Genomic DNA, 12,280 nt, shown 5'->3' with positions numbered 1-12,280 from the left:
ACAGACCAGCATGGTTTAAGGTTTAATTATATTTTATTAAATTGGGTGTGGGGGGGGGGGGGTAGGTCAGCAGGGACCTATACATTTCCTCATTAAAATATTGTTTGTAGCAGAAGCCTTTTTTTGATAACCTATTATAATTTCTAGGTCCCCACAAGTCAGCAGAAAGAAGGAGCCTATGACGTTCCAAAACGCCATTGTATGACTGTAGGTGCTTTTGTACCTCTAACATTCACCCAACCTCCCTGACCCTTCACCATGTATTTAGTGTTCATCTATTGTCTGGATGTACTGCATGGGTTTAGAAGGACATTTTTTAATGAAGAGTAGTTTGGGCAGAAATGAATGAAGTTAAATATTGGCTCTAAAAGAACACTCATCATTGCATGGACAATTAATGGTTGTGGCCATCAACCGTCGTAAAAGACTGAAGAATTGAATAGTTCTCACAATTAGTACTGAGTTTGCTAAATGCATAATCATTAAACTTACTGATAGAACATTGAAGAATCAGGCATGCATTGCAAAATCCCAGACCGATCTATATCAGTCGCAACAAAGGCTTGCTTTCACCTGAATGAAACTTGTTACTATCAATCCATTTCACAGAGTGTTATTGCTTGTCTGTTCATTCAGTCGGAGCCTTTTGAGTGCCTGGAGCCGCCCTCACATAAATCCAAGTTTCCCCTCTGCAATGTTTGCGGCAAACATTGATCCTTCCTGAATCTATGAACACTCAAGCCTTCTGTGTGATTTGATGAAGGCTACACTAGTTTTCTCTTTAAAATACATATGTGTTGTTTTTCTTTTTGTCCTTTTACACATGCATCTTAGTTCTCATCACGTCATATTTATACCGATTGTGTTGTGTTTGGATGTGTTGCCTGATTCCCTTCAGTTGTTGATGTTATGCAGTCATTCATAGTCAGTTCTTCCCCCTGGTACCCAATCATTGTAGTCTTTTTAAGTAGCAGTATTATTTCCCATTCAAGCCCACCACTGGATTAATAACATCAATAATCACTAAAACTCTAAATCAAAGACCCGTTGTGAAGTGCTCATTGGTGAAATTGATTTTGTGCAGACATTCTTCCAGCACGGTATTATATCTTATTTATGTTCCTCTCTGACTGCCTTGCAGAATATAAACCAGTTTGATCTCTTTGGTGACATGGCCACCCCTCCAGACATCCTGTCAGTAAGTAAACCTCAAGAGAACATTAGCAAATCATGTTTTCAGTCTCAGGATTGTAAGATGAGACACATAAAAACCTTAAGAACTCTTTTCCAACAGAACATTGCGTATTATTCGCAAGTGATGTTTAGAGGTTTCTTGTATTGTTTTGTTTTTTCATGGATAGTTTTGTTTAATTCATATTTAGCATTAGCCATATGTGGAGCCAAATATTAAATAATCATATCAAATCTGAATTAGTAGCTGTATACTTGAATGTAGTTATAAATCCTGAAAATATAGTCATAAATTTGAAAATATATTTATTAACCCATATATAGTAACTATTATAATTTATATTATACTAATATTGGTGTTTCTTCAACTTTGGGCACATTCATGTCCCTTTTTTCTTGTTGTTATATGAAGGTCTTGTTACAATTGAATGGGAAAGTTTTCACGAGGCCTTTACTCTTTATTTTTGATACTTTTCAAAAGCCTTTTATGTATATATTGTACTGTTTTAGCTTTTTATTCTGTGTATTGTGATAGTATCACCTCAGTGTACTTTTTCCATGTCAAATCTACACCTTTACTGTGGTATGGTAATGAAAATAATTTGAGGTCACAAATTACACAACCAAAATGCCATCATTGTCATCACAGATGCCAGCGTCGCCTGCTAACACACTGGATCCCGAGAGGAGACGACATCAGCACCCCCCAGAATTCTTCACCCATTTCAGCCCACCAGCAGTGCCCTCAGGTAACCCACAAGTGCCATTTCTTATTATGAGTAATCCAGAGACAGTTTAAAATAGAACTTTCATAAAAGTTGTTATATTTAAGTCCAATACTATTGATGACACATATACAGTCTGGTACTGGAAGACAAAATTCTATTAATTTTATCCATTGGGGAATAGATTTTTAATGATAACTTATCAACTTTTAAATACAGGCCTAACATGAACTTCAAGGATGTTAATCGATGGTATGTGCTTCTGCTGAATCCATCAATCTCTGTTTGTTTAATTGTGTTGAATAGCATAGTTTCTGGTGAAGAACTACATTACCCACAATCCTGAAGAGAATTTCACCAATCAGAGAATCGCAGCAAACAAAGCTTGCAAAAAGAGCTCTGCATCGACCTCCCATGACGCACTGTGATTGGTGCAATCTCTACACACTCAGATTACTTAAAGATGTGTATATATCTGAATATTTTGCAATAAAATTAAAATCTATTGTTTATATACTTATAATCAACAACTTTAAATCAATAGTTAATGTTTTTTCATCATTTATAGTTTAATTACGTCACTCACAATGCTGCATGGGATTGTAGTTCATTCCCTTATTAAAAGACGTTAAGTACAGTCTTGAACTTTTGGCTTTTTGTCAATTTTTAAAGAGTTTTTTTGCTTCAAATCGAAGTTTGTAATATTGTGAGTCTTCTCGGAGCTGGCTGGTTTGGTTCATTTCTTAGAACTCTTTTAAAAAGAATTTTGTGAAATCAATTTTGGTAAAAACTTCCAGAAACAAGATGACTGAAAAAGTGTGCGGGAACTGTTGCACTATTTATCATACATAAAATATCAATGGCACATTTCGTACATACCATAGACTATTTCAGCATTATGTATACTGGTGCAGATTTTCTGTATGTACTGTATGGATTCCCAGATAGCATACATACATCTCTGAGATGTCTGTTTTAGATCTTTTCATCTGAAAGCATCACCAATTAACATCCGATCTTAAAAAGATCAGATTTACAAACAATTCAGATTATAAAGACCTCAAAAACATCTGCTGAACATCTTTTTGACATCCGAGACATAATAATTGACATTTTGAAGATTGCATTGCACTGTGCATATCAGCCAAGTTAAATATCTCCTTTTGACTATTTATTATGATTATTATTATAATATACTATTAATTGACTAAATGAATGCTACTTACTAAATTAAGTATACAACATAGTGAGTTCATTTGACAACAACGTTAGACTAATCACACTGTAATTTTTCAGCATCTGTAGGTCAAATATTTTGCTGCTGAACTCTCTATGGGCCTACTGAAATTCAAAGCAATGCCCCCAGTGGCCGAAGCTAAAAGTGGTCTTGAATGTTTGGGCAGATTTATGCTGTAGTTTCTAGGTAACATGTCTCCAGAGTGGTACCAAAATAAAGTTGTATTTTTAGATACAACAGGAATGTGTATTTTATTAACTCTTCCCTCTCATGTTAGGTTTAGGATTGAGGTTTGGGTTTAAGTAATTTGAGAGCAAAAATGCAACCTGAATTGCACTCATTATTTTTTATGTGAACGTCATTATTCATTTACTTCCTGGTTTCCATGGGATCAGAACCTGTGTCACTGAGGTTTCTCGTGTAACATGCTATCAGAAGCACTGCATGGAAAATGTGTTCACTCTTGAATTGACACAGTCTAATGGGGGGTGGTACTTGCCTGTAATTAAGATTAATTAAATGAACTTTAATAAATGACCATTTCCTGTGTGATCTTGGTACTACTGTTTGAAAACTCTATCATTGCATAATGCATGTTTCACAATTGTTTTTAAATAGTAAGCAGTATACAGTATATTGGTGTTCTATTCCAAACATAGCCAATGACTGGTGCTCAGGAGGAAGGGTATGATCCTCATTCTTGTTTCTCAGGGTATATGACCATGGGTGCTATCCAGGCAGCTCACTGGGCTCAACAATCCTTTGCTACCCAGGCTGCTCCAATGGCCTTTGGAGTTCAGGCACCGTTGCAGGTGGCCCAGATGCTTCCTGGAGGCCAGCCTGTGATTTGGGGTCAGGCGAACCTCTTCCACTCTCCTACCACGGGGCAGCAGCAGTGGGCTTTTGTCCCAGCCCAGACGGTGGGCATGGGAGCGCATCCAATTCCAGCCGCTGTGCTTCAGGGTCTTGTCCCCATAGCGACCATGCGGCCCCACTCCTGTGAGCCCCCTGAAACATCCTCAACCATTACGAGTCCTCAGCATTTTGTTGCCTCTACTCTGCGGCGCAGTAGATCTAAACAAGCCCTGAATGAGGACACTCAGGAGGAGACGATAGTAGTGCACATGCACACAAGACGACCGGAAGCTGCAGCAGACCCTGTACAGCCCTCTAAGAAACAGGAAGTGGAGGAACTGGATCTTTCACAGATGAGTTTGACTCCAGGGTCGTCGATATCTCCATCCACGACTGACTCTTGTAAGTTCAAAACACCAAAAAACGCTCATAATTGTTGCACTTAAATGTTTGAGATCCTACATAAACAAAGATTGAAAATGATCATGTATCAAGGGTGTTAAGTAGTTTAGAAATAATGTACAATTACTCAAGTATTATTTTGGGGAATATCTACTTGAGTAATTTTGAAACCAAATACTTGTACTTTTACCCAATTATATTTCTAAGGACTACAACAAACAAATTACTGATTGAAGGAGCACTCAGTAATGCGCTTTGAAACCTAGCAGTGTGGATGCAGGTTCACACAAAAGTACAAAAGCCGTTGCAGAAATGTAGTTTATCTGGCATTTTCCCCCAACCTGTTCCATGTACAATAAAACAGCTTTTATTTAGGGCTGTGATATATGATATTAAATATAACATAAACATATTAACGCAATTAGTCAAGCCCCCCGTAATAAGGAATTTTCAAACCATCGGTTCAAAACATGCTTGAAGTACCACTTTCATGTTTTTACAAGTTTTTCTCAGTCAGCAGGGGGCAGTAAGCGCAACCTACTGACAGCACAAGATGAGGACATGTTCTTGCATTCAAACATGCAACTCTGAATATAGTTGAGACTTAGTTGAGATATAATTTCATCAAAAATTTGTCTCCTCCTCCACCAACTCTAGATCTTGGAAAGCCACACTTGTCCAATCGTATTCGAGGACCAGAACCAACATAGTTTTATAATACTATATACATGCATTATGTCCATTTCCACTAATTTGATTATCCTTTTATAGGTGCTACTCCTGAGCCTAAACAGGAAACTACATCCCTAGCAGCAGCCACCTCAATTGAACCATCACTGCTGGAGGCAGGAGACAGCTCAGGCCAAGTGACAGAAGAAGGATCGGTAATAGTTCTGTTTGTTTCATGAGAGATTGCTTTGCTTTGAGATTATTTCTAATCAGTTACCAATTTTGTCCACATCAACACTTAAAAAGTTTGTCCAGGATTCACCAAAAACCAGCTCAGATCATCTTCAGGAATTTTTAATTCCATTGACACAATGCCTTGATAAATCATATTAATTTGTACACACAAAACAAAATACAAATCTACTCTACCTAGCAAGGTACTGGAGTTTTTGGTGCTGTAATTGCTGTTTGCACCTACATATTTTTAGATACATATTTACTTTATTCATTTTTCTTTTTCTATTCTAGCACATATATAATGGAAAGGCTGCTTAAATTAATGTGAATTTTACATTTATTTCAGTTTTACAAGCATACATGTATATCATATTGCCATTCTATTTATGAAGTTCAGTCATGACAACTCTCTGAAAGATTTAGCACGTTAATGTGGGTATGACATTTTGATAGGATATTGGTTTTGGTGGATTAGATCTGCTAACGCTGCTGCTGCAGAGCAAGTATGGAGACTTGCTACTGCTAGAAAATACATGTACATATGATGTTAGCATGTGGACATGCTGCTGCTGCTGCACAATTAGACAAAAACAATACATGCTGCATCAAGCAAGTATGACATAGTGCGGCAAAGTTAGACATTCCCCAAGTAGCAGATCTGGACAGGTGGTTCTGGGGTTGAGGTGGATTTCAGAGAAAAACACTAGCAAGCGTGCTGCAGAGAAACCACCTTATATGCAAAACTGAGCAATTAAATGTTATACAATGAGAGAGACATAAATTTAATGGTTACCCAATTACAAGTCAAAGGACAAATCAGCTTACACCATGCAAGCCGATTGGCTTATCATGTCATGTGAGTGAGCCGATTAGCTAACAGATAACAAGTCAACAAACCTATCAGCTTGTGCCACATATAGATTCATGGCTAAACTTTGGTTATTTATTTTATGTTATGAATGTTTTGTGATACTTTTAAATTGTTAATATTTATCATTTTATATTCTGATATATTTCAAATGTCTGTTTGAGTTTCTTATTAGTGGTCTCTTTGTCTAACAGGAGGTCTGTTCTCAAGCTCTCAGCTCTGATGTGATGCCAGCAGATGCTCAGACGAACATGCCAGACTCTTCACAGCCAGATGTCTGAAGAGAAACAATTGGTGGGTCTCCTCGATTTCCTCACTTCCTACATCAAATGAGAAATATTTGAATTCATAGTGAAATATCAGACTTTTAATTAAAGACTTTGGTATCTTAACAAATCTGAGCACAGTTGAAGCCACTGTTGAGATCTCTTCTGAAACTTTAGAGGATACACATTTGAGATTACTTGGATTGCTTTAGACAAATCTGAGAAGCAGAAAAGTAAAGAAAAAGTCTCCATTCATTCACAGGTCAAGACATGTTTTTTAATATAACGCTTCTCACAAGCAAACGAATTGCCGAAGCTCACTGCTTTTAAAGTCAGAATAACATAAACAGTTAAGGTGATGTACACATTAAATAATGTAGGACATATTAAGACAAGACACTAGCTATCAGTGTCTTGCCCAAGGACACTTCAGCATGTGGAGTCGTGTGGGCCAGGAATTGAACCACCAACCCTGCGATTAGTAGCCGGCCCACTCTACCACCTGAGCCACAGCCACCCCAAATAAAGTATGAGGTATAAGCACATTATGTATATATTCTAAAAAGAAAGCATGTGTTAATAGTCTCTATATTATTTATTTAAAGCATATTTGCATTGAATTCAGTGTTTTTGTTTGTGAGATGAGTAATAGAGCTCTGGAATACAATGCCGGTGTTTCATGTTCATTTGCCACAAACACGCTGGATTTAGGAGCAGCACATAGGTCAGTCCATCCAAGAAAAAACAAATCGGACTGTTCTCCATAAAACATAAAAGGTGTGAATAGCTCCAAAGGAATCCATTGTTTCTATTCAAAATGTTGTTTCCAACATTCACCCCAAATATTCGTCTTGGTACACGAATAGACCTTAACACTGAGGTCATTCATTAAAACCTCTTGAGCAATTACATTTCTGTCAAGAACTGTTTGCCATTGTTTTTAATTGTTTTTTATCTTCAGTTAATGTGCATGGGCAGTGTGTACAGATGGTGCTTCAGTAAGCAGACCCCTGCTGTCTCACAATGTGTGTATGCACACTTACTCGAAGTCTTCATTATATTTCTGGGCTGCGCTTCATGCTTTCAACAACCTAAAACAAGGAAGCTTTCAAATTGATCTCAACAATTAGATTTTATAAGTGTTAACTGGCTTTTTAGTGGTTGTAAGACATTTTGTAATTTGTAGTGATTTTTTATAATTTTGCAAAATCTATTTTGCATTTATTTATAATTTTTGACTTATCTAAATGTAAGCAATCAGACGTCTTTTGGGGTCTCAAACATCATCTGTAAAGAGTAAGGTTCATGTGATTTATGAAAGGCAATGTCTTTCAGTGTTAATAAATTGCACTGAATGTTTAATATATGTTTGGCTATAGCTACTGAATTTCTTTAATAAAAGTAAAATGCTGACAGTTTAACAGTTATTTAGCCATTACAAGATTTATACACAAGATCATGATAATTAGTATGAGTTTATTAGAAAGAGAATTTAAAGCTGATATTTCCAAATATATCCACTTTTTAATTGCCAGTTTTTTTCAATACAAAATCATGGTAACTCTCAGGAAGTTTTTAGATGAGGACCTAAATTGCAGAGGTAATATTATGAGTTTATTGATGTATACACAAACAGGTGACTGAGCAAAATGTCCATCAATAAACTGTAGAACTGAGCGGGCAGGAACTGTAGATGATAGATGAAGGACAGGTAAGTAAACAAACAGGTTACAGTCCAGTAATAATCCATAGAGGTAAATCCAGGTGGTGAAATAAGCACAGTAATCGTCCAGACTAGGGAAACTGAGAGAAAGTGAGACAAGACAGGCAAGACTAGACACGCCAGCTACACCAAAAATCTGACAATGAACACGAGAAACGAGAAGGAATGTATAGGTAGGGATAATGAGACACTCGTGAAGACAATCAACTGTGAGCGGCGCAAATGAGCATTTCCAAGGAAACACAAACCGCGTCACCCGCATGGCAGAGCGAACGCACGAGGGAAACAAAACAACAACACATAGACACACGGGAACTCAACTCACAAGTGCTCTCACCTGGACCATGACAGTAATAGGGATTACATTTTAAGATTTGCAATCACATACTGACAAACCAAACAATATTCAAGATATGGTGATAAAAAAGAGGGGACCCTTACTTGTACCTGTAGAGTTCACATCCTGAGAGGAGGATGTCATTATGACAATTTTTTTTTTTAATAAATGATATTGTACATTATTTTAATAAGGGGGAGTTATGATGGGAACAGGGCTGGTACATAACTTGTAAACACAACCTTAAGTCTTTAAAACAATATAATATGTCCACTAAAAGATATAAGAATATATAGAGAGAATAAATACTAAATACTAGATTTTGTTTACAAGTAGTTCTTTTTTTAATCAAAGTTTGTACATTTGCTAACACCAAAGGAGAAGCTGGAAAAACAGGGCTGGGGACAGACCAAAAGCCATCCCCATAAAGAAAGACATAAAAACACCTTAATAAATAAAGTTACTAGATATTTGGCTGGTGTGTTCAGAAAATTGTCTATAATAACACATTGTCAAAGTTGGCATCAGCTATTTATTGTAAAGTCATTATTTACACAGGTGTCAATGAGGGACACGAAAGGCACTGAGTTCATGGAATGACACATTAATTATAATCCATGATTTATCTCAAGGCACAGCGGAATACTGATGCTACCAGAATATACTGAAACATTTGTACAAATAATAAGTATATGATCAATGGTCAAGCTTCAGGTTTGGGCTCAAGGCTAATAATAATAAATGATGTTGGTACAATGCAGGGCTGCTTCCATGCATATAATATACGACTTAAACTGTCTTTGAAAATATTAACTCTGGGGGAACTCCATGGTCCCCAAATGAGCTGTTAGCACCCTGGAACGTTTTGACCTGAGGTGGGACAATAGGATTTCTTGAAAGTTTAATGGTAACCTTTTCAAAATGATATCATAAAGACAGTTTGTGGCTGTCTTCACTTCACCGAAGAAGAGGGACTTGGATTCACAAAACGTGCATATAAGTATTTTTGTGTGTTAGTATCTGCAAAATGTAGATTCCCTATGTTGTTTTTGTTGTCTAAAGCTGTATTTGTATTCTCATCTTTAGGAAGAGTTACTCTGGACATGCAGGAGTCAACGCTGGACAAAAGTCACACTGATGAACATCAAAACAACCCTGTACTGAGAGCTCTGAGGAATATCTCACAAACTCTTCAATTTAATGACTGTGACAACCTGAAGGTCCATTTTATAACATGACAGTCAGATTAATAGATGTAGATGGACTAACAGAGGACAAAAATCTATTTTTCATTTTAAATAAATGAAGTGCACCTTTCGTTTGAGATGGACTTTAATATTGGCTGTCTACCAGTAGCCGGCAACAATCCAGACTACTTTAAAAGTGAAATATTTTTATCTAAAACAATACTAATCTGTCACGATACTGGAAATTGGATCAGATCTAAGTGTAACTGTGAATTTGATGGACTGTAAGACTTAAGCATCTTTTTCAATGTCTGCAGAACTGCTTAAACATTTGTAATGCACAAAGTTTCTGCCATCAGGTTTAGACCTGGAGTGATTAATCACTTTGACTGTGAAAGTTGCATTATAAATACGGAGAAGCCAAAAACATAGATTAAAACATTGATGCTTTTGTTTTTTTTTTCACAGAAGGAATTAAATGTTGATGTGTGTGGTTTTTTTTTTTTTTTTCATCAAAACGAACAGAGACTTCCTGAAAAGGAAACCGATTTCCTAACATGGACCATTTGCATGGATTTGGTCAAAAGTGACGAAGACATGTTCTCTTTTGTTTTTAGTTTTTATACAATGATATATAGTATGAGTATTAAAAGCAAACCATTTTAAAATTATTTTTTTTTAGCTCTCTATTATGATGCTGTTAATAGTATATGTTTTTGAATGACAAACTGTATTTGTCTATTGAATTTTAAAGAGCTTTTTGTGCCATGAGATTTGCTTGTCTCAGTGTTGCAAGCTTAGTGTGATTCATGAGCAATACTGTATGCATATATCTGTACCTCTTCAGGGTTCATGTTTGTTTTACTGACAGACCTTTCCATTCTGCATTTGCCTCCTATTTGAACACTGTTGGGTAGAAACAGACTAAATGTAATCTGGATCCACTACTACTTAATCGGATTACAAAAATCAGATACTTAGAATGCATTACATTTTAAATACATCCATTTAGATTACAGTTCAACAAAAAGTTATTTTGTATGTATTACATGATTACATATTTGCATATCAGTCAACAACAATAAATACGTTTACTGATAAATTGTCATTATGTACTGATTGTTAATGAAATAGAGTTGGAAGTGAACGGGGGCAATCTGTAAATGTTTAAATACTTTCAAAAGTTTAGCCACATGACGTAAACAATATGCATGTCAACATGATTTTATTGTGATCAAATCTGTTACTAACCTTTTCTATGTAAAGTTATATCAAATTTTACAACTTCATCACCATGACGTTGTCACACCATAAACTCAACCCGGTAAATGATTATTTAAACAACTTTATAGCTCAAATAATTAATACGTTTTAACATAAGAAATAAAGTACTTTTTTACTATAAGTTTAAAAATTCTGCCTTTAAATCCTCCAAAATTAGCTCCATTCACTTCCATTGTAAGTGCCTCACTGGAAGGTTGATTTTTGATTTTTTGAAATAAAGGAGGGATCTTATTGTTAAAATAGCACAAGATTATGTATTAGATCAATGGCAGATTATATCTAAAACATTTTATCTAAAAGAATGTTACTAACTACAATTTGAATTTTGTAATGGGTAATTAGTACCAGATTACATTTCCGAAGTTATCAACCCAACGCTTTTTGTGAGTCTGTCAAAGTAGAAGGTCCATGCTTAGGGTTTCACTATTGTGATTGGAAAACAGTGCTGTAGTTCAACTGGTTCAAATAACTGTCTGGATATTGTCTGCTTAGTTTGAAGTGTTTGGTTGACAGTCACAATGAGTTTTGCCCAATATCCTCCAAAATAACATTTACTGACCTTACATTGAACCAGCTCTTTGTTGTATTATTAGTCGCCTTCTCAAATGACCCTCCTTTACCTAATATACAGTATATATATATATATATATATATATATATATATATAAACAAAACATTTGCAAGTTAAAGTGCCATTTTAATAAGTTATGTCCTTCACTATACTGATCAGATCTGCTATTTAAATTTTGCCTTATACTGTCAGGAAAAAATAATAATATCAACATCATATTTGGGATAAAAAAAAATAGTTAAACTATCCATTTAATTTTCTTTAAAAAAACATGACTGTAAGTGTTATGTAGGCTACTTATTCAGTTCGATACAAAGAGGAAAAACTGAACTAACTGTGATAAAGCTGTCAAGATTGCATCTTAGATAGCAAAGCAATTGAAATAAAGCAAATAATGTAAATTGTTAATATGTCATGGGCTAGATTCACTTATATTTATGATAGGCATCTACATGCTTTTGTCAGTCATTTATGCACTGTCCAAATAAAAACAGTCGTTACAAAACATTCTTGATTATCGTTGTAATTATATTTTGTCCTAAAGGGTTTATAGGTATATAACTTTTTAAATAACTGGTGTTAGTCTTGCACTGTTTGAAATTAATAGTAAAACAACCTCACTGCATGTTATTTGGCCACAAATAAAAAAGAAATTAAATATCATCATCATTATGAACACTCATCAATGTGCAAGCCCATACAGCCTCTGAGTGCAAAGATTTCCTCAG

At 35.6% G+C, this 12,280-nt stretch overlaps 1 protein-coding gene across 3 annotated transcripts in view; it reads left to right on the top strand.

Annotated features, from left to right (window-relative positions):
* Positions 1 to 12,013, top strand: part of LOC127645401 (disabled homolog 1-like) — a 52,228-nt gene extending 40,215 nt beyond the window's left edge. For 2 of the 3 annotated variants that reach the window (XM_052129006.1, XM_052129008.1), the window contains exons 9-15: positions 148 to 207; positions 1,142 to 1,198; positions 1,841 to 1,940; positions 3,865 to 4,410; positions 5,182 to 5,294; positions 6,379 to 6,478; positions 9,597 to 12,013. In XM_052129006.1, coding sequence (XP_051984966.1) covers positions 148 to 207; positions 1,142 to 1,198; positions 1,841 to 1,940; positions 3,865 to 4,410; positions 5,182 to 5,294; positions 6,379 to 6,465 — 963 coding nt within the window. In that variant the 3' untranslated portion in view covers positions 6,466 to 6,478; positions 9,597 to 12,013. The remainder of the gene's footprint in view (positions 1 to 147; positions 208 to 1,141; positions 1,199 to 1,840; positions 1,941 to 3,864; positions 4,411 to 5,181; positions 5,295 to 6,378; positions 6,479 to 9,596) is intronic. The other variant, XM_052129009.1, reaches the window with a different exon arrangement.
* The last annotated feature ends 267 nt before the right edge of the window (positions 12,014 to 12,280 follow it).

The sequence above is a fragment of the Xyrauchen texanus genome, chromosome 6 (genome assembly GCF_025860055.1).
Source record: "Xyrauchen texanus isolate HMW12.3.18 chromosome 6, RBS_HiC_50CHRs, whole genome shotgun sequence".
In the NCBI taxonomy this organism is placed as follows: Eukaryota; Metazoa; Chordata; class Actinopteri; order Cypriniformes; family Catostomidae; genus Xyrauchen; species Xyrauchen texanus.
Note: the sequence above shows the minus strand (reverse complement) of the source record. Positions and strands in the feature narration are given on the sequence as shown.